Source organism: Dromaius novaehollandiae, unplaced genomic scaffold, assembly GCF_036370855.1.
Source record: "Dromaius novaehollandiae isolate bDroNov1 unplaced genomic scaffold, bDroNov1.hap1 HAP1_SCAFFOLD_27, whole genome shotgun sequence".
NCBI classification, from domain to species: Eukaryota; Metazoa; Chordata; class Aves; order Casuariiformes; family Dromaiidae; genus Dromaius; species Dromaius novaehollandiae.
Window position 1 is genome coordinate 5,869,718 of NW_026991415.1, and position 26,165 is coordinate 5,895,882.

At 52.6% G+C, this 26,165-nt stretch overlaps 2 protein-coding genes across 2 annotated transcripts; one reads left to right on the forward strand and one right to left on the reverse strand.

The window, feature by feature from the left end:
- Positions 1 to 7,764: 7,764 nt before the first annotated feature.
- Positions 7,765 to 10,715, forward strand: LOC135326362 (olfactory receptor 14A16-like; the record flags this gene model as incomplete). The annotated part of the gene is made up of 2 exons (XM_064504244.1): positions 7,765 to 8,226; positions 10,548 to 10,715. Coding segments are annotated over 2 exons (630 nt in total), but the record flags the coding sequence as incomplete, so codon positions are not given.
- Positions 10,716 to 18,384: 7,669 nt separating this feature from the next.
- Positions 18,385 to 19,320, reverse strand: LOC135326363 (olfactory receptor 14A16-like). Its single transcript, XM_064504245.1, has one exon. It carries the CDS (start codon positions 19,318 to 19,320, stop codon positions 18,385 to 18,387), a length of 936 nt encoding a protein of 311 aa, XP_064360315.1.
- Between the last annotated feature and the right edge of the window lie 6,845 nt (positions 19,321 to 26,165).

The following is a 26,165-nucleotide window of genomic DNA, read 5'->3' on the forward strand; positions in this document are numbered from 1 at the left end:
AGAGCAGACAGATTTCCCCTCCCCTCACCTTCCTTCACCCCAGGTATTTTCCAAAACCTTGCTGCTAAATTCTTCAGGAACATCTCCAGAGAGTGCCACACACGATAATATATCTAAAAGGGACCCTGGAGAGGTCACTTGTGCACCCCTGCACTGCCAGGTCTCTGCACTGGGCAGACCTGTGTGGGAAGTGGGGTTTGGGGGTTGGTTTGGGGGTTGGCATTTTTTCAAGATGAGATCAAAGGCCTGTGGAATGAAATAGCACAAAGCATAGTGTGGCCACAGGCTGAGATGCTTTGGAGAGCCTCAAAACTGATTTCTACTGTGGGCTGCACTTTTTGTAGAAGCAGGATGTAGGACCTTATGGGGAGAGGACACAGCCTTCTTCCTTGAGGCACCAAAGCAGCCTCTTTGTTCTTGAAAGTCCTCAGGAAGGTTTCTCAGTGTGCAGTGCTTAGATGATACACCAGAAAAGAGCAAATATGCCCTGAACACACATCATCCTGAGAGCTTTATCTGGGACCCTCATCCCTGCCATGCTTCATAGCCATGGTTACTGGAGTGCATGAACATGATGCTGCCCATTAAGAGGAAAGAAAAAAATATACAGAAATAGTAAAAATGTGTGAAGCTTTTGAAAAGAGGATTTTTTTTGTCAATGATCACATTGATTTATTTTTTGAGATGATTTCAGCTTATGACTGGAATCTCCTTTTGGGGCTTGATTCATCTGACCACACCGAGAGGCTGTTGCTGCCTGAGATGCCCTGGGATAGCTGTTGTGTTCCCACGTGGGGCTGGAGATTTTGGAGGCGGCTCCTATGGGACCTTAGCTTGTCATTAGGAAAAGTATCTCCAAACACCTCAGTTGAGAAACCTATTTCCCTCCATTGACTAGAGAGGGAAGTCCCAACAGCTGGGTTAGACAGAGACATCTGCACTGATAGGATCTGGCAGGGGGTGAGATCAGCCTCCTCCCTGTTGTCCCCTAAGATGAAGTAGCACTTCACTGACTTCCTGCAGGGAATGTCAAGGGCGTGTGGCTAGATGTTTTAGGGACTCCTTTCAAACATCACTTTAAGACTGGTATGCTGAGATTTGTGCAAATTTGGCCATCCAAAAATAGACCAAGTGGGTCCCCCTGCTTTCCTCATCAGTTGAGAGAGCCGGATGCCTCTGAGTGCGACATGCTCTGTGCAAAGAGTGAGGAGTGGCATGGACAGCCGTGGGCAGGGGGTGGTTTTCTGAGTACCAGGCTCTGTGTGAGACCAAAAAAAACATCATGTGCATGAACATGGTGCTGCCAATTATTAAGAAAGAAAAAATATTTGGCAATGTTAAAAAATGTGTGAAGTTTTTTGAAGTTATTTTTTGAGATGATTTCAGCTTATGTCCTTTCAGGGCTTTATTGATTCGACCACATAGAGAGGCTGCTGCTGCCTGAGATGCCCTGGGATAGCTTTGTTCCAATGCGGTGCTGGAGATTTTGGAGGTGGCTCCTACGGGACCTTAGCTTGTCATTAGGAAATGTATCTCCAAACACCTCAGTTGAGAAACCTATTGCCCTCCATTGACTAGAGAGGGAAGTCCCGACAGCTGGCTTAGACAGAGACATCTGCACTGATAGGATCTGGCAGGGGGTGAGATCAGCCTCCTCCCTGTGGTCCCCTAAAATGAAGTTACACTTCCTTGACCGTGCAGGGAATGTCAAGGGAGTGTGGCTAGATGTTTTAGGGACTCCTTTCAAAAGGTCACGGTAACACAGCTCTGTTGAGATTTGGGCAAATTTGGCCATCCAAAAATAGGTGAAGCTGGTCCCCCTGCTTTCCTCATCAGTCAAGAGAGCCCGACACCTCAGAGTGCGACGTGCTCTGTGCAAAGCTTGAGGAGTGGCATGGACGGCTGTGGGCAGTGGGTGGTTTTCTGAGCACTGGGCTCTGTGTGAGACACAAAAATGTCTTGTTTAACAGTGCAGGCCTGATTATAGCAGAACTGTTTAGAAAATGACATTAAAAATGAAACAAGAAAGAAACTGAAAAAGAGAGATTTAAAGCAAAGAAATGCATGGTTATACTGTCCAGCTTTCCATTTCTTTGTGTTCTTATTGTCTTTCTTGATTTGTTCTGTTTCAGTATACTTGTCTTCTGGGGTGATTGTGCATTATCTTTTTTTCTGAAAAGGAAAGTGATTTTGGAACTGGGCTGGGATGCAGTCACAGGGTCATGGATTTTAGGTACCCTGGTGCCCTCTGCCCAGCCTCCATCTGCAGCTCCCAGGGGCTCCGGTCTCCTGCAGGTCTCCTGTGACAGCTGCTTTTCCTGCTCATTGGGACCTCCCCTGATCTCCACAACCTTTCCAAGATGACAGAGAGGAGCCTTGCTGTCATAGCAGCCAGCTCTCTCAGTGTCCATGGATGCCAGCCATCCAATTCCATAGACTTGTAGGGGTTGAGTTCTAGAAACTTAAGCACTGCAGGTTGGTTTTCTCCTCAGGACTCCTGACTCAAGGCATAACAGCTCAGGAGATGTTGGTTAAGACAGAGGCCAGGAAGGACTTGACTTGCCCAGACCTATCTACATATACCTTTACTAGAATCCCTGCCCCTTTCAGCAGTGAGCCCACATCTCCTTGTTGATTCTCTTACTGTCACTGAAGCAGTAGCAGCTCTTCTTCCTGTCCTTCACATCCCCTGCAAGTGTCTCTTGTCTCAGGGGAGCTTTGGCTTCCTTAACACCATGCCTACTTTGCTGCACAATATTTCTAAACTCCCCTTTTGCAGCCTCTGCCTTCTTCCCTTTTCCATACGCTGCCTTATTGCCCTGGAGCTCCCGTGGGAGCCCCCTATTTAGCCATGTTGGGGTCCAGGGATGTCTACTAATTTTACAAACTGTTTGTATGGAGCATTCTTGTGCCTGATGGGTGCTTGATGACCTGCCAGCTTTCCTGCGCTCCTCAGCCCTTCAGAGCTGCCTCCCTTGGTCCATCCCATGGAAGAGCTCCATACATCCAAACTGCCCCTCCTGATCTTCCCTGGTGGTCTCTCGTGAAGGACTTGCACCCTGCCATTGAGGAACTCCAGTCATGCAAGTGATCCCACCACATCTCAGCTATTCCAACCATGTGGCACTCCTGTGACAGCTTGTCCATCTCCATTTGCTCCTGGCTGCATCCCAGGCTGCATGTCTTTGCATATATGTTTTCTTCAGCACCTCAGCTGTGGTGCCCATGGAAGATTTATTGCAGGAAAACATGTTACTGAGGACCTTACTTATGCAAAGGCTTTGATTAGAAGTGGTGACATGCTGGCATGGCTAACAGGTGGCAATGTAATGGTGAAAGGAGGTTCCCACTAAGAGAGCAAACCCTGCAGTGCCCAAGGCCAGGGAGAAACAGAGCTGGGCTGTGCAGGAATGCCAGGAGAGGGGTTGGCTGCCCAAGGTGACTTTATGGCACCATTGGACCAGTGACAGACTTCTTGAACCAATCTCCAGGAAGGACAAGGTGCCACTGAAGAAGTCCCTCAGCCTGGACATCCTATGATCCAGTGACCCTGAGGTCATCATTAGCCCAGTCCCTGCTCATATCATCTGGCAGGGTGAGAAGAGGTTCAAAGGGAGGACAGCTAGAAGGGTTTGAGAGTGCAGAGGCTAGAGTGGAGACCTTGGTGTGATGGGCCTCTCCCATTTACGAAATACACTTGGATGCAGACAGTAGAGACTGTGCCTGAAGACAGTGTTGGAGATTCATTTGTTTGGGGACAGATGAGAAACCCAAGATGCCCTGGGGCACTTGCCCAGCAGCGACTCCAAAGGCACATGGTTTTCCTGAATGTGCCATGCTGTATGTGGTAGAGACGTGGTTGTGCTGGACTCCTCAGGCATCTGACATGGCCCTACTGGCCTATTTCTATGTCATTAAATTAAGCGTCTGCACTGAATTACATTACCTGCTTGTAACATTGGAATCTGCTTGTGTCTCAGCTTCACAGTGAGTGGGGCTCTAGTTGTAGTAGGCATCTGGGGTCATTTCAGATGGCCAGGGAAATTCCCCACCTGGCCCCCACCTGGTGCTCCGGAAGGATGCGGGTCTCCCAGTTGTTCTATCACAGCAAGCAGACACTGCACATGCCTTGGACCACCTCTGTTGTTTCAAATGTCACCAGGTGTCACCAGCTAACTGACTCCCACCCTCCATCTCCAGTGATTGCAATGGGAGTGTAGACAAGGAGCTCCCGTGCAGACCTCTCTATTGCGCACACTTCAACTTGGGAAGAGGAATCTCAGCTCCTGTGTGTTTGTGGAGTTCATGGGAGCGATCTGAATCCCACTGCAGCCCAGGGGCTTTTAAACAGGCATGAATGCCCAGACTCATCTGAATGAAAACCTGAACCATGTGTCCATGAGCTCCCTCCTTGTCCCCATCCAGGTGTCCTGCCTAGTTAAGAGATGGGAATAGGGGCTTCCAGAGTTGGTCATTTCCACCTATCATAGATGAAATAAGTTGCAATGTTGGAATCAGTTTCTCTCCACTCTTTAGAGAAGGACAATAGGTGATTATTTTAGTCTACCTGAGTGAACATTTCCCAGAAGGAGGGAGCACAAGGGACAGAGACGGTCAGGCTCCTGGGACAGAGGGAGCTCATGGCAACCTGGCAGCACTGCCCAGACACAGCTGTGTGCAGGAGCAGCTCCTCTGCTGAGAGCAGCAGGGCTGCGGGCACTGCCTGCTGCTGCTGACATGAGCTGAGAGAAGGCAGCGAGAAGTGCAAGGCAGTGTGGAGTGGGAGGACAGAGGAGAGCTGCTTGTGGGAGAAATCTTCACAGTCCTTGACACGGTAAGTCTCTGAGTGTAGAACAATATTATTGAGGTTCCTGGAGGGGTCTTCTAAACCCAGTCCATCCCCTGAATTGCTCTCCCAGTTCCTCCAGTTCATAGGAAGAGGGGGGGGTGCTGCAGAGCAGGAATTCCCTGCTGCACTGTCACAGGGACAGGGGATCCTGCTACCTTCTTCCAGGGGTGGCTGCAGGGCTGTGAAGCCTGGGTGTGCACCCAGGTCTGCCCTGGGCTGTAATTCAGAGCAGTGTCCTCTGCCCCAGGGTGCTGTGTGGCCAAGGCAGTGACTCTGCCGCCTGCGAGGGTCAGCACTCAGCCTATCCGGGGAGCAGCTGACAGTGCTGTGGGGAGAAGCTCTGGGTTGGAGGAGAGACCCCCGGCAGGGCAGGTTCATTCTCCTGCTGAGAGGGTGCTGCGTGGGTCAGGGCTGCTCTCAGCTCTAGCTTATCTTGAGCACATTCCTGAGGGGACTTTTCAAGAGGGGGCTCTGGGCAAGGGCTCCTTGAAAGGGAAGCAGCTTCCCTTTCAGGGTGTGTGCTTTCAGTTCCCTCATTTTGGCAGGGAGAATGAAGGAAAGAGTTTTCTAGTTTGACAAAGAACTGGGACCCCTAAACCTTCACTCTCAGAGATCAGTAGGTCTATGAAACACTGGGAAAAGCCCCTGCATCCTCACCCAGCCTACAGACAGCATCGTCATCACCTTTATGGCATTATCAGGGTTTATGTGACATGCTCCTTAGGACATTTGAGCACAGCAATGCCCCTGGCCAATGCCCTGTCCCGGGAGGTTTCTGTAGAGCAGACCTGAGCACACAGAGGGTGGAACAGGGTCTGGGAGCACTGCCTGGGAAAAGATGATAGGACAGAGAAAGCTGCCAGCAGGGACAGCTCCAGGCAGCAGAGATGGGCAGGCTGTGAGAGGGAACTGCTAGCAGAATCATGATGGGAGGATGGATTTGGGCAAGTCATGGTGAGTCCCTCTGCTGCAGGTACCTTCCTCAGAGCAAGCTCCCTCTGTCTCCTCTCCCACCCAGCAGAGCCTCTGCCCTGACAGTCATGGGGTCCAGGGCATGAGCTGCCTCCTCTGCAGCCAGACCTCTGGCAGAGGAGAGGAGCCTCTCTCCTGCCACAGGCCCATGCTGTCCTGCCCAACAAATGTGGCCATCTGCAAGGGGGCATGTCCAGCGGGGCAAGGTTAAAGCTTTCCCAAGTGCCTGTCTGTCTGTGTCTCCTTGCCTCCCTTGGCAGCAGCATCATGGTGTTGCTCTTTGTTTCCCCTCCTGTCCATGCTGCTCCCATTTCTCTCTTGGGCCCTCTGGGGTTGTGGGGGTTTCGGCTGCAGTTCAGACACCAACACTGCAAGTTGGGGAACAGCAGGGTCTGCATGGGAGTGAGCTGTCCCCAGCCTCCTTGAAACCTGTGAGGCTATAGAAAAGGGACCCTGTGGGGCTGGGGAACGAGCTGACCTTACCATGCTCTTCATCACTGTCTCCATGTCTGGCCGGAGAGAGAAGAAATTGGAACTCTTCTCTTAAAACCTGAAGCCCTCCCCTCTCAGCTCAGTCCAGTTGCTTTCTGAGAGGAACGTCTGAGTGTGATTGTCCTTTGGTTGAGAGAGGTGCAAGCACAGGTGAGTAAGGGGCAAGACTCATTGACAGACCACATCCCGGGACTCTGTACAAAGTCATAGCAAGCCCTTTTTTCCCCCTTGCGATGCACAAGGGCTCATGCTGAGAGCAATCAAATTGCCAAAGATTTCTGCCCGCTCAAAGAATGCTTCCATGGTGAGATGGAGGCATCTAAAAACTAAATCCATCTATGACTAGATCTCTGCTGCAGGTCATTTCTTGTAAAAAAAGAGGTGTCTAAAAGTGGAACAGCTCTTCCACATAAGAGGTGGACATAATCAGCTGCAGGATGTGTGCATCAGAGCTAGTCATTTCCCATTCCCACTACAGTGCCTGGAGCACAGATGGTAAATAGACCTGAGGAGAGGATCTATCTCATTGGGACAGAGGCATCTAGAAAGGGTCAGGTCAGCCCCCCCTTCACTCACCTCTTTCTCTCCATTGCTTGAGCAGGATTTGGTGTGACTCATTCAGATATAGACACCTCTGTTCATGAGGGCAAGGTTGGGAGAGATGAATCCCTCTCAAGGGTCTTCTCTTTCAGAGAGAGCTGGCATGAGAACTGTATTCATCTCTCATTCTGGTAAATAGAGAATATTCCCACTGTGTCCCTGGACCAAGTCCCCTTTCTGTATGTCATGGCAATCATTTTGTGGTATCCCACCAAATATGTGGGGCTGACTGACATCTCCATTTCCATCCTCTAGCAGAGCAGAACTGACTCCTCTGGAGAACATGGGCAGAGGCCGCCACACTGCATGTCATGTTCAGTCAGCATGAACCACAGCTCCAGACAGAGTGCTGAATGAATGTAAGGTACAGAGAAAATGTGAGGATTTCTGTTACAAATGGAATGGTTTTGGTTCAGAGAAGACTGCTGTAACTTGTCTCTGTCTTTTCCCCCAGAGCCAAGTGGGAGCAAATGCCCAACAGCAGCTACTTCAACGAGTTCCTCCTCTTGGGGTTTGCAGACACACGGGAGCTGCAGCTCTTGCACTTCTCGCTCTTCCTGGGCATCTACCTGGCTGCCCTCCTGGGCAACGGCCTCATCATCACAGCTATAGCCTGCAACCATCGCCTCCACACCCCCATGTACTTCTTCCTCCTCAACCTCTCCCTCCTCGACCTTGGCTCCATCTCCACCACTGTCCCCAAATCCATGGCCAATTCCCTGTGGAACATCAGGGCCATTTCCTACTCAGGATGTGCTGCCCAGGTCTTCCTGTTTTTCTTCCTCTTTGGAGGAGAGTATTATCTCCTCACTGTCATGGCCTATGACCGCTACATTGCCATCTGCAGACCCCTGCACTATGGGACCCTCATGGGCAGCAGAGCTTGTGTCAAAATGGCAGCAGCTGCCTGGGGCAGTGGTTTTCTCTATGGTCTCCTACACACTGCTAATACATTTTCAATACCACTCTGCCAAGGCAACACAGTGGACCAGTTCTTCTGTGAAGTTCCCCAAATCCTCAAGCTCTCCTGCTCACACTCCTACCTCAGGGAACTTGGCCTTCTTGTGGTTAGTGCCTGCTTATTCTTTGGGTGTTTCGTTTTCATTGTGGTGTCCTACGTGCAGATCTTCACTGCTGTGCTGAGGATCCCCTCTGAGCAGGGCCGGCACAAAGCCTTTTCCATGTGCCTCCCGCACCTGGCCGTCGTCTCCCTGTTTCTCAGCACTGGCATGTTTGCCTACCTGAAGCCGCCCTCCCTCTCCTCCCCAGCTCTGGATCTGGTGGTGGCTGTTCTGTACTCAGTGGTGCCTCCAGCAGTGAACCCCCTCCTCTACAGCATGAGGAACAAGGAGCTCAAGGAGGCACTGAGGAAACTGATTCAACTGGTACTATTTCAGCAGCAATAAGCTGCCCACCTCTCTTCACAAGTCATTTCCAGTTTATCTCTGGCAGCTCTTTTGTTTTGCACATTCTATCTGTGTTACTCATGTTTGTGCACAAATGTTTGAATGCATCCCACTTCTCCAGAGATACAAGCCCGATCTGTCTGACCCGGAGGCCTTCTGTAAATCTGCCCCTCACTGTGTCAGAGCTGACCACTCACGCAGCTTCTCTGTAATAAAAGGGGATTTTCTCAGTACTCTGCCTAAACGATGGGCTCTTCTTCCCATCTGGAGCCAAGAATGTGCTCAGGGAATTGCACCCAAAAAGGCCCTGTTGCTGTGCCTGGGTTTTGCATGGGCTAAGGGGCATCAGCTCGTAGAGTGATGTGTTAGGGAAGGAGGGCTGGATTCAGCTGTCCCTTGCGGGTGGCCAGTGCCCCTGGAGGGGCTGAGTGGTCAAGAGGTATCTGCCGGGGACTGTCCCACATATTACAGGGCTGGTGACATATGCCATTCCTGCTGGAAGGGGATATGAAGCCACCCAGGGAGCACAGAGGATCTCCAGGGCCAGCATGTGCCTGGAGTGGGCAGGCTGCTCAACCCCTGGGGCCACAGGAGTTGCCGGAGGGGCTGCAGGCAGCCAGGGTGAAGGATCTCTGGTCATGAGAGCAGTGGAGACCTGGAGTGCCTGGCCTCCATTGCCTTGTGCCATTGCTGGTCCCCAGGTGTGGGGCTGATGGGGAGGCTGACACCCCTCTCTGCCCCCCAGCAGCTGCTGTGCCCTGCAGAGGGGCTGGGGCTGTGGGGTGAGTGCCCAGAGCTCTGCAGCCCCCTGCGGTGGGCACTGCTGCGGGGCCACCCCAGCCTGGTCTGCTGTGCTGGGTGGGCTGGGGAGAGGGCAGGGGAGGTGGGGAGAGCTGGGGAGGTTCTGGACTGGTCTGGAAAGGGCCTGGGAGAGGAAAAATGCCAGCAGGCAGCTCCTGTGTGTGAACGGCAGTGTGGGAGCACACAGCCATGTGCTTGCAGGCAATTGCAGGTCTGCTGGGAAAGGCAGCAGGACATGGCAGGTGCAGGAGAGAAGAGCCCAGGTTGTTCCCTCTGTTGCATGGACACCCTGGGGAAGCTGCCCCAGGGCCATCGTCCCAGAGCAGCCCCTCACATCAGCCCTTTGCAGCACTGGCTGCTCATCCCAGCTGTGGGGTGGTGCATGGCCAGCTCCATCCTCCTGCAGGTCTCCGTATCCCAATGGAGAGGAAAAGGCCAGCCTTGCAGGGCCTCTATTCTGCACCAGGCCGTGACAGATCCCAGAGCGTGGCTGTCTGCTGACCCCCGAGTGGGGCACAGCACGGGCTGGGCAGAGGCCAGGTGCTCAGATCCCCCAGACTCTGGGGGATCATTTAATAGTCATTTAATAATAACCCAGCCCTTTTCATGTCAGAGATCTCTGGTGCCAGCCCCACCTCAACCCATTCCTGAAAGGCTCCAGAGAAGCCGTGGAGGGAGCTGGAGCTGCCTCAGGCCCAGGGAAGTCTGCCGGCAGGAGGGTTTGACATGGGCACGGCAACAGCAGTGCCAGGAGCAGGGGAGGAGCAGGGAAATTAGAGGAAAGACCCCTGCCCTTGGCTGCACGGCCGGGGCACTGGATGGGTGATGCCTCTATAGCCAGCCAGGCTCCAGGTTCAGGGTGGATGCCCATTCAAGGATAGGAGCACTGGGATTTTCATGGGCTTCAGTGCAGCCATGACTCTGGTGAAGGCAAGTGGGCAGATCCAGGCACGCACAACTGTCAAGGTCAGGGGTGGAAACGTCAGCTTGGGGCTGGTGAAGGCCCTCTCTCTCTCCTCCCTGTGTGGAAGGGAGTCCCCTGGCGATGCTGGACTCCACTTTGGCTGGCAGGAGGGGAGCACAGGGAGGGTGGAAGAGGCAGATGGAGCCTCTCGGGGTGTGTGAGGGAGTTTTTGAAACCACAGGGCTGAGCCAGGGACCTTTGGATCTTCTCCCAGACACTCCCCCAGCTGAGCTCGTTCTGCTCTGCCCCAGGTGCTCTCATCCCCGTGCCAGCCATGCCAGAGCAGAGGCTGAGAATTCATGGATTAACAGGAGTTTTGGTGGGAAGGGACCTCTGGAGGTCTCCAGTCCAACCCTCTGTGCAAAGCAGGGCTGGTTGGAGCCCTGCAGTCCCATCTGGCCATCATTGGACTATGCCTGACCCCGTGTACAATCCCCAGACTTGCTCTGCTCCTCTTGTCCAGGCTCTGCAGCATGGCACCTCTCCTCAGTGGGTCCCTGCCCTGCCTGTCTCACCAGCACCCTCAGCCCTCGGCTCTTCTTCCCACACGGAGCTGCCCTGCTGTGGGGCCATGGGCCATGCTGGTTGGGGTGGGAAGCAGACCCAGCTGGACAGGGATCACCACCACTGATACTGCTGGCACGTGTCTGTGCTCATGGATGGTGCTCAGAGTGACTCCAGGGCACTTGCAATGGCATATGCGTTTGGGTGGGCACCAGGTCCAACCTGTGGTGTTTCACTGAGGGTGCAGGAATCACTCTCCAGTGCCCCTTCCCTGGGACTCCTGGGTCCCCACTGCCTCTACTGGGATTGCAGAGCCCTCCTTTCCCCCTGCATACCTGGATTTAGTGCTTTCCCTTCTGGTTACTCCACCATGGACCATCCCTCATTTTGTAAGGCTCCACTCACTGCCCACTCCGAGGAACACAGTGTCCCTGGAGATCCCCTGGGCTCTCATGGGGCTCATATTCCCCTCCAGAAGGATGGGCATCGTTCATCAGCACTGTCACCTGTGGGACAGCCCCAGGCAGGCAATTCAGAGACCATTCCCCATCTCCACTGGCACTGGTCACTGATAAATGAGCTCTGAGTGCAGCTCTCAGTCCCTAACAGATCATCCAAGAACTCTGAGCTCACCCCCTAGAGCCCCTGGAGTTCACAAGCAGAACACCAACCCCTTAGTGGTGCAATCCCTTGGGTTTAGTTTTGACTCCATCTGCTGAAGAAAGGCCAGACTTGAGGCACATCACAGGGGAGATCCCCTTTAATTATGGAAATGTTGTTCTGCAGGCCAGGTCTGGCATAAGGGTGCCCATTGCCTGCTCCTGCCTGTACTTCCAGGACACATGAAAATAGAAACACAACCCTACCACCACCAGGTCATGAGAACTCCTGGGCCATATCCACAGCACAGAGCACACAAGGCCAGCATGGAAATGAGAGAACAACTCTAAAAAGAGCAATTCCTGCTGCTGTGTGGTGATGTGTCTCCAGGACAGCTGCAGCCCCCACGCAAAGGCTGCAGTGAGGAAATGCCTGCTGCAGCAGTGGGAGGGTGATACTGCCAAGCACGGGGTCTGTCCCCACAAGCTGCTGCCTGACTCCCCTCCCCCTCCACTTGTGGTGCTGGAGCACTGGAGAGGGAAGGGACCAGCACACAGTGACACTTGGCTGCCACTCTTGCAGGAGAGCAGTGTGAGATCACACCCTGACTGTGGCCAGGGGAGCTGAGCTCTCCTAATGGACATGGGACCCATGGTCTCCTCCCGCCTGTACTCATCTGAGCCTGACTCTGTGCCCCTGAGCTCCCTTGGTGTCAGTGCTGAAAGAGACACTGCAAATAGAAACTCTCCCCATTGCCCTGGGGGCATCCGAGGGAGCTCAGACTAGCAGGTGCTGAGGTTCCCCCATCTCTGCTGATGAAGGGGGAAGCCTGGCTTCCTGCTTCAACATGGCCTCTGGGTCAAATACAAGAGAGGGATTACTGAGAAGTAAGAGGAACCTAAACATTTCCTTTTCCCATGAATATAACAGAGAAAAGTAAGAAAGAAAGAAATGAAAAATATGTATCCTTGAGGCTGAATACCCTGGGAAAGATGAGCAGATGCATATGGGACAGTTATTGGCATTGACATCATACCCATTGAATCAGTTTCCTCAGGGCATCCTTGAGCTCCTTGTTCCTCATGCTGTAGAGGAGGGGGTTCACTGCTGGAGGCACCACCCCGTACAGAACAGCCACCACCAGACCCAGAACTGGGCAGGAGATGGAGGGGAGCGTCAGGTAGGCAAAGATGCCAGTGCTGACAAACAGGGAGACCACGGCCAGGTGCGGGAGGCACATGGAAAAGGCTTTGTGCCGGCCCTGCTCAGAGGGGATCCTCAGCACAGCAGTGAAGATCTGCACGTAGGACACCACAATGAAAATGAAACACCCAAAGACTAAACAGGCACTAACCACAATAAGTCCAAGTTCCCTGAGGTAGGAATCTGAGCAGGAGAGCTTGAGGATCTGGGGAACTTCACAAAAGAATTGCTCTACTGCATTGCCTTGGCAGAGTGGTATTGAAAAGGTATTAGCAGTGTACAGGACAGCGTTGACAAAACTAGTGCCCCAGGCAGCTGCTGCCATTCTGACACAAGCTCTGCTGCCCATGAGGGTCCCGTAGTGCAGGGGTCTGCAGATGGCCACAAAGCGGTCATAGGCCATGACTGTGAGGAGAGAACACTCAGCTCCAAGTGAAAAGAGGAAGAGGAAGAGCTGGGCAGCACATCCTGAGTAGGAAATGGCCCTGGTGTCCCACAGGGAATTGGCCATGGATTTGGGGACAGTGGTGGAGATGAAGCCAAGGTCAAGGAGGGAGAATCTGTGGAGGAAGAAGTGCATGGGGGTGTGGAGGTGATGGTCGCAGGCTACGGCTGTGATGACAAGTCCGTTGCCCAGGAGGGCAGCCAGGTAGATGCTCAGGAAGAGTGAGAAGTGCAAGAGCTGCAGCTCCCGTGTGTCTGCAAATGCCAGGAGGAGGAACTCATTGAAGGAGCTGCTGTTCAACATTTGCTCCCCCTGACCATGGGGGACTGTCCAAGGAGGAAAAGACATTGACAAGTTAGGAGAGACTTTTAAAGGAAAATAAATAAATATTTTTTTTCCTCTCTTATTAAAAATCCCATATTGCTTCTCTCTTTATTGGGAGGCCCTTTGCCCAGTTCTCTTGCTTGAGCTCTGGTTTGTGTCAGCAGAGTGTATCATGAGGAGCAGGGACCTCTGCCCATAGGTTCCGGAGGAGTCTGTCCTGCTGTACAGCAGGGGGTACATGGGAATGGGGGTGACTAGCTCTGAGACTCACAATTTCTGTCAAATGAAATTCACTCATCTTGTGGAAGGGCTTTTCAGCATCTTCTCTCCCAATTCTGCAGAAGTCAGTTTCAGGGATTTTTTAAATGTTGTTGATTTTCTTTGAGAGGCCCTTGTCTCCCCTGGGGAGTGCTCTTTAAAAGTAGAAATCCTTGGCATATCTACTGTGAGTTCTGAGAGGAAAGCATGCACTGTCACTTGGAGTGGGGACATCTCGACTGTCCAGTAGTCTTCTTCCTACCTGTCCTGTGCTTGTACCTCTTTGAGCTGGAGCATGCTGTTCCCCCCAAAAGAAACTGGCCCCTGCTGAGAGCAGACAAATACACTTCCAAAGTGCAGATCTCCAAACTTCTCTGCCTTTCTCCAGGCACCTGAGGGAGGTCTCCACACTCCTCTTCTAACCAGGGATACACAGGGCTCTTTTCAGATGCCCATTTACAGCCTCCCACCACCATCTCCATGCTCTCAGCATCTCTGCTGCTTCATAGAGATGCTATGAGATCACAGAGATGCTGTGAGACAGCAGTGCCTTTCTGGAGGGCAGCTCACAGCCTGGCAGGACAAGCTGGGAAACAGTCAAAGGACCATTAGGACTGAAGATGGGCTCTCCTTAAGGGAGGATCAGCTCATTTCCCAGCCCTACAGACTGCATTTCCTGGAGCTGCACAAGTTTGAAGGGGGCTGCGGCAACCTCATTTCCATGCAGACTCCTCTGCTGTACAACTGGCAATGTCAGTGTGTGAACTTCATCTGAAACCCTCAGCCCCAGGGAGATTGACAGAAGAACAGGAGCAGCATGGACAGGAGGGAAGAAAAGGAGCAACATCATGATGCTGGTGCTGAAGGAGGCAAGGAGAGAGACAGACAGACAGGCACTCGGGAAAGCCTGCACCTTACCCAGCTGGGCATGCTGCCTCGCAGACAGCGACATTTGCAGAGCAGTCGCTCTCAGCCCCTTTGTTGGGCAGCACTAAACAGGCCCGTGACAGGAGAGAGGCCCCTCTCCTCTGCCGGAGGTCTGGCTGCAGAGGAGGCAGCTCATGCCCTGGACATCACGACTGTCAGGGCAGAGGCTCTGCTGGGTGGGAGAGAAGACATGGGGGAGTGCTCAGAGGAAGGTGTCTGCATTGGAGAGATTGACCGTGACTTGCCCAAATCCATCCTCCCATGACAATTGTGTTCACCCTTCCCTCTCATTCCCTGCCCATCTCTGCTGCCTGGCACTGTCCCTGCTGCCTGGAGCTTTCTCGATCCCAACATCTTTTCCCTGTCGGTGCTCACAGACCCCATCCCACCCTCCATGTGCGCAGTTCTGCCCTACAGAAACTACTCAGGACAGGGCACTTGCCAGGGGCATCTCTGCATGCAGGTCCTAAGGAGCAGGTCACATAAACCCTGGTAAGACCATAAAGGTGCTGCTGGTGCTGTCTGTAGGCTGAGGTGGGGTTGAAGGTGTTTGCTGACCTTTCTCACAGACCTACTGATCTCTGAGAGGGAAGGTTAGCGAGTCCCAGTCCCTTGCCAAACCAGCAAACTCTTTCCCTTTTTCTCCCTGCCAAATTAAGAAACTGAAAGCCCTGGAAGGAAAACTCCTCCCCTTTCAAGTAGCCTTTTTTTTTAACCTTCCCCTGTGGTGCAGGGAAACGGCTCTGAATCACAGCCCTGGGCAGATCTTGGTGCATGTCCCAGCTTCACAGCCCTGCACCATCCCTGGCAGAAGGTAGCAGCATGCCCTGTGCCTGTGACGGTGTGACAGGGAAGCCCTGCTCTAAAGCATCACCTCCCCCATACTGGAGAAGCTGGGATAGCGATCCTTAAAAACCAATCATTCGTGCTGGAATGGGTTTAGAAGACCTTTTCAGGAGCCTCAGTAGCATTGCCCTGCAGACAGAGACCTACTGTGTTCAGGGCAGTGAAGATTTCTCCCACAATGCACTGTCAGCTGTCCTCCCACTCCACACTGCCTTCCACTTCTCTCTGCCTTCTCTCCTCTCATGTCAGCAGCAGCAGGCAGTGCCCACAGCCCTTCCGCTCTTTGCAGAGGAGCTGCTCCTGCACACAGCTGTCTCTGGGCAGTGCTGCCAGGTTGCCATGAGCTCCCTCCATCCCAGAAGCCTGGCCCCACTCAGGAGCAGGGTCCAGCTGAAGGCCTCAGTTTCTCTGTCCCTTGTGCTCCCTCCTCCTGGGATATGTTCACTGATGTAAAGCAAAATATTCAACTTTGGTCCCTCCCTAAACAATACAGAGAGACCAGCTACAGCATTGTCACTTATTTCATCAGAGGATGGTTCTCTATGAGAGATGGAAATTTCCCACCCTGGAAATCCATATTCCCATCTCTTAACTAGGCAGGACACCTAGAAGGGGACAGGAAGGGAGCTCATTTTCCCATGGTTCAGGTGTTGATTCAGATGAGTCTGTCTGGGCATCTCATGCCCATTTAGAAGCCCCTGGGATGCAGTGGGATCCAGCTAACTCCTATGAACTCCACAAACAGACAGGCAGTGGGATTCCCCTTGCCAAAACTGAAGTGAGCACAACAGAGGTGTCTGCCTGGGAGCTCCTTGTCTAAGCTCCCCTTATGATCACTGGAGATGGAGGGTGGGAGTCAGTTGCTCTCACACAAACATCTGGTGACAGTTGAAGAGACAGAGGTGGTCCAGGCATGTGCCACTGTCTGCTTGCTCTGGTGGAGCGACTATGAGACTGTTAAAGAATATTGGACTGGGGCTGTCTAGAGGTAGCCGCTTAGCACAACTTCTATAAAACTTCTTTAGCATGAGGAGCTAAATTTGCTGCAGCCTTAGGCTGCACTCGGAGAACATGAGGAACTTTCACCTCGTTCAGTAAAAGAGGCCCCAGAGCTGGTTCCAGCTGGGAAGAGAAGGGAGTTCCAAGCAGTCTGTGCTCCTGTGTCTCACACTCCCAAAGGGAGGATGTCAAGGCTTTGAAATAAGGCCTGTGCAGGGCATCAGGACCTTGAGAAAAAAAGCCTGCTCTCACTGCTGGGGCAGCATTAATTATTGTGGTCTAGAATTACCTCCTCCTCGTCAGGACCTTGAGAGACAATGATGGGACCCAATAAGGAATGGGCAGACCCCAGACCTGACTATTACTATTGGTCTGAACTACCGCGTGAGGGGTGGAGAACTTAGATCACAAAGTTATAGGTGCCCAGGGGTTTCTCTGTTTGGGTCCCTCTCCAGAGGCACCCAGCTCGAGCTGTCATTTGCTGCTGTACCACTTACAGTAAATGAGTTTCTGATGCTCCGTGTCTGAGACTCTGCTTTGGGAAACCTAGGGTCAGAGGCCATCTTTAACACTGCCCCTCACCTGCTGGCAGTGCAGCCCGTGGGAAAGGCAGAGCCTGTCTCTGTGCCTGGGGTCTTTCCATTCATGGAGTTGCAGAGGAGTTTTGGTGGGATCAGACCCCTGGAGGTCTCCAGTCCAACCTCCCACGCACAGCAGGGCTGCTTAGAGCCCTACGCTCTTGTCTGTGATCTCTGAACTGCACCTGACCCCAGTTACCATCCCCAAACCTGCTCTGCTTCTCTTGTCCAGTCACAGCGGGATGGCACCTCTCGTTGGTGGGTCACTGCCCTGCCTGCCTTGCCGGCACCCTGGGCTCCCAGCTCCCCTTCCCACACGCAGCAGCCCAGCTCTTGCTGCTCCCAGCACTCCAGTGCTCTGTAGCAGGAACCTGTTCACAAGCGGTGCTTAAACACTCAAGCTGTGATACAGAAACACCTGCTTTCTTAACTACACATTAAAAAGCACACCCCAAGTGGCTGCTCTCACTTTTTCATCTAGCTAAGACTCCGTGTGACGTGCCACCTGGGTAGGGGGTCCAAATCCAGAGCACTCCTTGCTCCTTTAAATGGGCTGTCAGGCAAGAGTTGCTGCTGTGCCTATATGGCCAATGTTTATACTTACAACCTCCTCTGGGATCTGCTCAGGTCCCAGCTTCCCTTGCCAAGGCTTTCCTGACCATAGCTGGACGCAGGTCCGAGGTAGAGATGGGGAGTCAGGTCAGCACCTGAGAGGGCACTCCCTGCCCACCCCAGGCACACGCTGTCCCTGGAGATCCCCTGAGCTCTCCTTGGGGCTCTGATCCCCCTCCAGAAGGATGGGCATCTCTCATCATTGTCGCCTGTGGGACAGCTCTGGGCAGGCAATTCAGACACCATTTCCCATCTCCACTGGTCACTGACGGGTGATATTCACACATTAGAGCACAATGTGGAAATGAGAAGAAACCTTGAAAAGAGAAACTCCTGCTGCTGTTTCTGGACTTGTCTCCAGGAAAGCTGCAGCCCCCACTGGAAGGCTGCAGCCAGGAAATGCCTACTGTGGCAGTGGGGGGGATGGTCCTGAGGAGCAGAGGGTCTGTCCCTACAAGCTGCATCTAGACTCTCCTCCCCTCCCCTCCCACTCCACTGTGAGCATTGGAGCACAGGAGAGGGAAGGGACCAGCCCATGGTGACAGCCATCTGGCAGGAGGAGAGGGGTGTGAGATCACACCCTGACTGGGCTCAGGGGAGCTGAGCTCTCCTAATGGACACAGGACCCATGGTCTCATCCTGTCTATACTTATATGAGCCTGACTGTCCCCTTGAGGTCCCTTGGTGTCAGGGCCAAAAGAGAAACTGCAAAGGGAAACTCTCTCCACTGCCTTGAGGGCATCTGAGGGAGATCAGATTAGTGGGCTCTGAGGTTCTCCCATCTCTGCTGATGAAGGGGGAAGCCTGGCTTCCTGCTTCAACACGGTCTCTGGGTCAGATTCAAATGAGAGATTCCTGAGAAGTGACATGAAGCAAAACTTTTTTTAATTGCAAGAATAGATCAGGTATTGGGGTAAGGTTAAGGGTAAGACAGAAATAAATGCATAACACAGAGCCTTGATGCCAGATGCTTTGTGAATGATGAGTGGATGCACACGGGATGGTTATTGGTGCTGACATTGGACCCATTGAACCAGTATCCTTAGTGCCTCCTTGAGCTCCTTGTTCCTCATGCTGTAGATGAGGGGGTTCACTGCTGGAGGCACCACCGAGTACAGAACAGTCACCACCAGGTCCAGAGCTGGGGAGGAGAGGGAAGGGGGCTTCAGGTAGGCAAACATGCCAGTGCTGATGAACAGGGAGACCACGGCCAGGTGCGGGAGGCACATGGAAAAGGCTTTGTGGCGGCCCTGCTCAGAGGGGATCCTCAGCACAGCAGTGAAGATCTGCACGTAGGACAGCACAATGAACGTGAAACACCCAAAGACTAAACTAAGACTAACCACAAGCAGCCCAGCTTCCCTGAGGTAGGATTCTGAGCAGGAGAGCTTGAGGATCTGGGGAATTTCACAGAAGAACTGCTGCACAGCATTGCCTTGGCAGAGTGGTATTGAAAATGTATTAGCAGTGTGCAGGAGAGCATTGAGAAAACCACTGGCCCAGGCAGCTGCTGCCATTTTGACACAAGCTCTGCTGTCCTTGATGGTCCCGTAGTGCAGGGGTCTGCAGATGGCCACAAACCGATCATAGGCCATGACAGTGAGAAGAGAATACTCAGCTGAACATAAGAAAAGGAAGAAAAAGACCTGGGCAGCACATCCTGAGTAGGAAATGGCCCTGGTGTCCCTCAGGGAATTGGCCATGGATTTGGGGACAGTGACAGAGATGGAGCCAAGGTCAAGGATGGAGAGATTGAGGAGGAAGAAGTACATGGGGGTGTGGAGGTGGTGGTCGCAGGCTATGGCTGTGATGATGAGGCCGTTGCCCAGGAGGGCAGCCAGGTAGATGCCCAGGAACAGCACGTAGTGCAAGAGCTGCAGCTCCCGTGTGTCTGCAAAAGCCAGGAGGAGGAACTCATTGAAGGAGCTTCCATTGGCCATTTGGTCCCACTGGGCTTTGGGGACTGTCTAAGGAGGAAAAGACATTGAGAAGTTAGGAGAGATGTTCCAAGGAAAAAAAAAAAGTAGCATTTCTCTTTGAAAACACCAGATTGTCTCTCTCTCTTTTTGGGAGGATCATTGGGCAGGTGCCTTGCTTGAGCTCTGCTCTGTGCTGGCTGAGTGTGCTGTGAGGAGCAGAAGCCTCTGCTCTTGGGCTGCAGAGGAGTCAGTCCTGCTGTACAGTAGTGGCAACATGGTAATGTGGGTAAACAGCTCTGGCACTCATAATTTCTGTCAAATAAAATCTATTCATCTCGTGGAAGGGCTTTTCAGTGTTTTCACTACCTGCTCTAAAGAAGGAGAGTTGAGCACCAGAGTTTTACAGAATGTTTAATAATGTTTATTTTCTTTGAGATGTCCTTGTCGCCTCTGGGGAGTGTTGCTCAAAGGCAGAAATTCTCAGCATTTCTACTGTGAGTCTTGGGGAAAAAAAGATTCACTGCCACTTGGTAGAGTGAGGATAGCTTGTGTGTCTATCAGCCTTGTTCCCAGCTGTCCTGTACTCACACCACTTTGAGCTGGAGGATGATCACTCTCATACATTGCCCTAAAAATAAACCAGCCACTGCTGAGAGCAGAGAAGTCCACTTTCAAAGTGCAAATCTCCAAATTTCTCTCCCTTTCTCTAAGCACCAGAGGGAGGTCTCCACACTCCCCTTCTAGCCAAGGACACACAGGGCTCTTTTCAGCTGCCCATTTACAACCTCCCACCACCATTTCCATGCTCTTCACATCTCTGCAGCTTCTTCACGGTGTCTCAGGTGTCACAGAGATGCTATGAGACAGCTGTGCCTTGCTGGAGGGCAGCTTGCAGCCTGGCAGGACACCACAGGGAAACAGTCAAAGGCCTGTTAGGACTGAGGATGGGCTCTGCTTAAGGGAGAGTCAGCTCAATTCCCAACCCCACGGACTGCAATTCCTGGAGCCACACTGGTCAAAAGTGGGCTGGGGCAACATCACTCCCATGCAGGCCCCTCTCTTGCACAACTTGCAGCATTGGTGTCAGAACTGCAGCTGAAAACCCCGACCCCAGGGCGCCCGAGAGAAAAACAGGAGCAGCATGGAGAGGAGGGGAAACAAGGAGCAACACGATGATCCTGCTGCCAAGGAAGGCAAGGAGTGAGAGACAGACGGGTGCTCGGAAAAGCCTTTACCTTACCCAGCTGGGCATGCTGCCTCACAGACAGTGACATTGCAGGGCAATCACTCCCTTTGTGGCAGGAGAGATGCCCCTCTCCTCTGCCAGAGGTCTGGCTGCCGAGGAGGCAGCTCATGCCCTGGACTCCATGGCTGTCAGGGCAGAGGCTCTGCTGGGTGGGAGAAGACACATGAGGGGCTTGCTCAGAGGAAGTGTCTGCATCAGAGGGACTGACCATGACTTGCCCAAATCCGTCCTCTCATTGTGATTCTGTTAGCAGTTCCCTCTCATTCCCTGCACATCTCTGCTGCCTGGAGCAGTCCCTGCTGGCAGCTCTTTCTCTGTCTCAACATCTTTTCCCGGTCACTGCTCACAGGCCCTGTTCCCCACTCTGTGTGCTCAGTTCTGCCCTACTGAAACCTCCCGTTATCCAGGGGCACCTCTGTGTTTGTAGGTCCTAAGAAGCAGGTGACATAAACCCTGACGAGCCCAGAGAAGGTGATGCTGCTGCTGTCTGTAGGCAGAGGTGGGAGTGAAGCAGCTTACTGAGGTTTCTCAGACCTACTGATCCCTGAGAGGGAAGGTTTGGGAGTCGCAGTTCCTTGCCAAAGCTTTTTCTCCCTGCCAAATTCTGGAAATTGAAAGTGCAGACAGCAGAAGCAAAGCTTCTTCCCTTTCAAGTAGCCTTTTCTTCACTTTCCTCTAAAAAGACTCCTCAGAAATGTCCTGTGCATAAGCTAGAGCTGTGAGCAGCCCTGAAACAGGCAGCACCCTCTCAACAGGAGAGTGAACCTGCCCTGATGAGGGGCACTCCTCCCATCCAGTGCTTCTCCCCACAGCACAGTGGGGAGTTTCCTGGGCAGGCTGAGTGCTGACCCATGCAGGCAGCAGAGTCACTGCCCCAGCACACAGCACCCTGGGGTGCAGGGACACTGCTCTGAATTACAGCCCTGGGCAGACAAGGCACACCCCAGCTTCACACCCCTGCACCATCCCTGGGAGAAGGTAGCAGGCTGCCCTGTCCCTGTGACGGTGTGGCTGGGAATCCCTGCTCTGAAGCATCTCATCCTCCTCTGAGTGGGATCCTTAAAAAGACAACCATGGGATGGGATGGGTTTAGAAGACCCCTCCAGGAACCTCCGTAGCATTGCCCTGCAGCCAGAGACTTACTGTGTCAAGGGCTGTGAAGGTTTCTTCTACAGTGAGCTCTCCTCTGTCCTCCCACTCCACACTGCCTTGCACTTCTCTCTGCCTTCTCTCATCTCATGTCAGCAGCAGCAGGCAGTGCCCGTAGCCCTGCTGCTCTTTGCAGAGGAGCTGCTCCTGCACACAGCTGTCTCAGTGCTGCCAGGCTGCCATGAGCTCCTCCTGTTTTTCGTCAGCCCGGCCCCACTTGGGAACAGTGGCCCAGCTGAAGGTGTGATTTTATTTGTCCTTTGTACTCCTCCTCCTGGGAATTTCTCACTAAAGTAGACTAAAATAATCACTGATGGTCCCTTTCTAAACACTGAAGAGACATTGATTCCAGGATTGTAATTTGTCTCATCAGAGGAGGATTATCTACCAGAGGTGGAAATGTCCCTCTCTGGAAGTCCCTGTTCCCATCTCTTAGCTAGGCAGGACATGTAGATAGGGACAAGAAGGGAGGTCATTTACCCAGGGTTCAGGTAGTGATTGAAATGAGTCAATCTGGGCATTTCATGCTAGGTGAAAAACCCCTCGTCTGGAGTGGGATTCAGCAAACTCCCATGAACTCCACAAACATACACGAGGTGGGATTCCCCTTGCCCAAGCTGAAGTGTGCACAACACAGATGTCTACACACAAGATCCTACCATTATAATCACTGGAGATGAAGGGTGGCAGGCAGTTGCTCCCACGCGAACCCTTGGTGACAGCTGAAGGGACAGAGGTGGTCCAAGGCATGTGCCAGTGTCTGCTTGCTCTGGAGGAGGAACCTGCATCCTTCTAGAGTATCGGAGTGGGCTAGATGAGGAATTTCCTTGGCCATCTCCAATGACAGTAGATGCCTGCTACTACAATTAAAGCTTCATTCACTCTGATGCTGAGACACAAGCAGATCCGTACAGTGCAAACAGCTAATATAATTCAGTGCAGACACTTGATTCAGTGACATAAATATAGGCCATAGGCAGGGCCATGTCCAATGCCTGGGGTGTCCAGCACAACCACATGTCTCTAGCAGATACAGCATGGGACCTACAGGAAAAGCATGCTCTTCTGGAGTGATTTCTGGGCAAGGGCCCCAGGGCACCTTGGGTTCCCTACCTGTGCTCAAACATCTGAATCCCACAGCTGCCTTTAGGCAAAGTCCATCCCATCTGCATCCAAGTGTGCTGCATAAATGACAGGCACATCACACCAAGGTCTCCGCTTTAGTCTCTGCACTCTCAAACACTTCTAGCTTTCCTCCTCCTGAACTTCTTCTCACCCCCAGATGATATGCACAGGGACTGTGCTAATGATGTGGCTGGATCCAGGCTGTCTGGATCACAGGCTGTCCAGGCCCAGGGACTTCCTCAGTGGCACCTTGTCCTTCCTGGAGATCGATTCACCCCCATCACAGGGCCCAAGGTGCTACAGAGTCAGTTCAGGCAGCAAACCCCTCTCCTGTCATTTCTGTGTGGCACAGCTCTGTTTCTCCCTGGCCTTGGGCACTGCAGGGATTGTTCTCTTAGTGGGAATCTCATTTTACCATCACATTGCTACCTGCTATGGGGTCTGTATGACCAGGAGTGCAGCCAGGAGGTCGACGGGGAAGATGATCCCCTCTTGAGTCAGTATTCATTAGACCACATATACTGCAGCTATCTTTGGGTCCCCAGAAACAGAAAGAGGTTGATAACTGGGAACGAGTTTGGTGGAGGGTCCTCCAGATAATCAGAGAGCTGGAGCACTTCCTCTGTGAGGAAACGGGGCTTGTTCAACCTGGAGAAGAGATGGCTTTGGAGAGACCTCATAACAGCCTTCCAGTGGCTACAAGGAGGTCATCAAGATGATGGAGCCAGGGTCTTCACCAGGGTGCATGGCAGCAGGACAAGAGGCAATGGACATAAGTTGAAAGAAGAGATGTTCAAGCAGTGGACAAGGAAAAGCTTTGCCACTAAGAGGACGGTCAAGCATTGGAGCGCGTTGCTCAGAGAGGCTGTGCAGTCTCCTCCCTTGGAGGTTTCCAAGGCCAGGCTGAATCAAGGCCACAGCAACCTCATCTGACCCCAGAGCTGACCCTGCTGTGAGCAAGGAGATTGGGCTAGAGACCTCCTGAGGTCCCTTCCACCCTGGAGGAGTTCTGTGATTGTTCCCACTCTGGGTCTTCGCTCTTTGATGTCGGGGAAAGCATGAAGGTTCCCTATGACAGCGGAAGTAGATCAGCTTTCTTGTCCTCCTTCAGTCAGATGTGTTCCGATACAAGGCTTTTTGGCAGGAATCCCCAAATAGCCCTGATCAATTCTTTGTTTCACTTTTGATTTCCTTCCCACCCCCTCCAAGTTTGTGTCTTTTACCATCCTGATCCCCTCCTGTACAACCAGCCCACCCCTGCTTCACCTTTCCCCAGTGGCACTGCTTTGTTTTGTTTCATTTTGTTTGGTTCTGTTTTTGACAGAGAGGAGCTTCAGTCTAGAAGCACCTTGAGAAACTTGGGGGATTCAGAGAACAGACACCTCATGGAGGTTTGCATGGAGGCGTCAAGTCCTGCGCCTAGAGGGGAATAACCGCATCCATGAGGAGAGGTTGAGGGCCTTGGTCTTCTTCATCCTGCTGGAGTGGAGGTGAAGGGCAGTACAGTAGAAGCCTATGACTGCTTAAAGGGTAGTTTCAGAGATGATGGAGCTTTTCTTGGTAGTGGGAAACAGCATGAGAAGGGGAAACAGCCACAAACTGCAGCTTGTAGGGTTCAGATGGAACATCAGGAAAAGGAGATGTGTGGTGCTACAGGTGCTACAGAGAGGGTCTGTGATCAACCTCTGGCTTTGTGTTTTGAGAAAAAGCGTGAGACATCAGAGAGACATGAGTAAAGGTGGGGAGATCACAAGGTGAAAGCAAGGTGAGGAAGCAGGTTGGGTGTCTACAGGCTGTTGGGAAAGAGACACAGGTGCAGCACAGCGCAGGACAGCCTGTGGTGAAGACAGCCTAGGGGACTGCCAAGGCTGAGAGCCTCCAACAGAGGCTATTCACACCCTTCCTGAAATACCCTTCCTGTAATACCCTTCCTGAAAATTTCCATTATTTCATCACGGGAAACACTGACATTTGTATTAAAGTTAGTCAGTCATTTTAGCTGATGCAAGTATGTTCATATTCTTTTAAATGTTGAAAACAGTTCTTCAGCTTTCCAGGCAGAACTCAAGTGTCTAACCACAAGCACCCAGAGGTGCTTGGAGAGGCCTCGGTGCATGTGAGGCACTGGTCAGGGCCTGGCAGCTCTCACAGCTCTCACCTGCAGGAGAGCATAGCTCCTTGGAGCTGCAGATGGAGGCTGGGCAGAGGGGAGCAGGGCACCTGCAATGGCACCAGATGTCCATGACACTGTCACTGCATTCCCACCTCAGTTCTGAAAATCGCTTTCCTTTCCAAAGGAAAAAAAAATCCCCCCAAAAGACCAGAATATTAAAAAAATAAGACAATAAAGCAAAGAAAGATAAGAACACAAGGAACTGTAAAGTTTAAAGAGTGCAGCTAACAGCTGAGAGTGCAGCTAACAGAGGCAGCAAACAGAGGAAGGCCAAGGCCCATTTGGAATTCAATTCAGCAAGGGATGTCAAGGACAACAAGAAGGGCTTCTTCAAATACATCAGTAGCAAAAGGAAGGCTAGGGAAAATGTGGGCCCACTGCTGAATGGGGTGGGTGCCCTGGTGACGCAGGATATGGAGAAGGCAGAGTAGCTGACTGCCGCCTTTGCTTCAGTCTCTACTGCTAAGGCCAGTCCTCAGGAATCTCAGACCCTGGAGACAAGAGAGAAAGTCTGCAGAAAGGAAGACTTTCCCTTGGTCAAGGCGGATCAGGTTAGAGGTCCTTTAGGCAAACTGACACCCACAAATCCACAGGGCTCTGATGGACTGCAGCCACGAGTGCTGAGGGAGCTGGTGGATGTTATTGCTAGGCCACTTTCCATCATCTTGGAAAGATCCTGGAGAACAGGAGAGGTGCCTGAGGACTGGAAGAAAGCCAGTGTCACTCCAGTCTTCATAAAGGGCAAGAAGGAGGACCCAGGGAACTACAGGCCAGTCAGCCTCACCTCCATCTCAGGAAGTGTGGGTTAGATGAGTGGACAGTGAAGTGGATTGAGAACTGGCTGAATGGCCGAGCTCGGAGGGTTGTGACCAGCGGCACAGAGTCTAGTTGGAGGCCTGTAGCTAGCGGTGCCCCCCAGGGGTTAATACCTGGGTCCAGTGTTGTTCAACTTCTTCATCAAGGACCTGGCTGAAGGGACAGAGTGCACTCTCAGCAAGTTTGCTGATGAGACAAACCTGGGAGGAGTGGCTGATACACTAGAGGGCTGTGCTGCCATTCAGAGGGACCTCAACAGGCTGGAGAGATGGCGAGAGAGGAACCTCAGGAAGTTCAACAAAGGCAAGTGCAGGGTCCTGCACCTGCGGAGGAATGACCCCATGCACCAGGACAGGC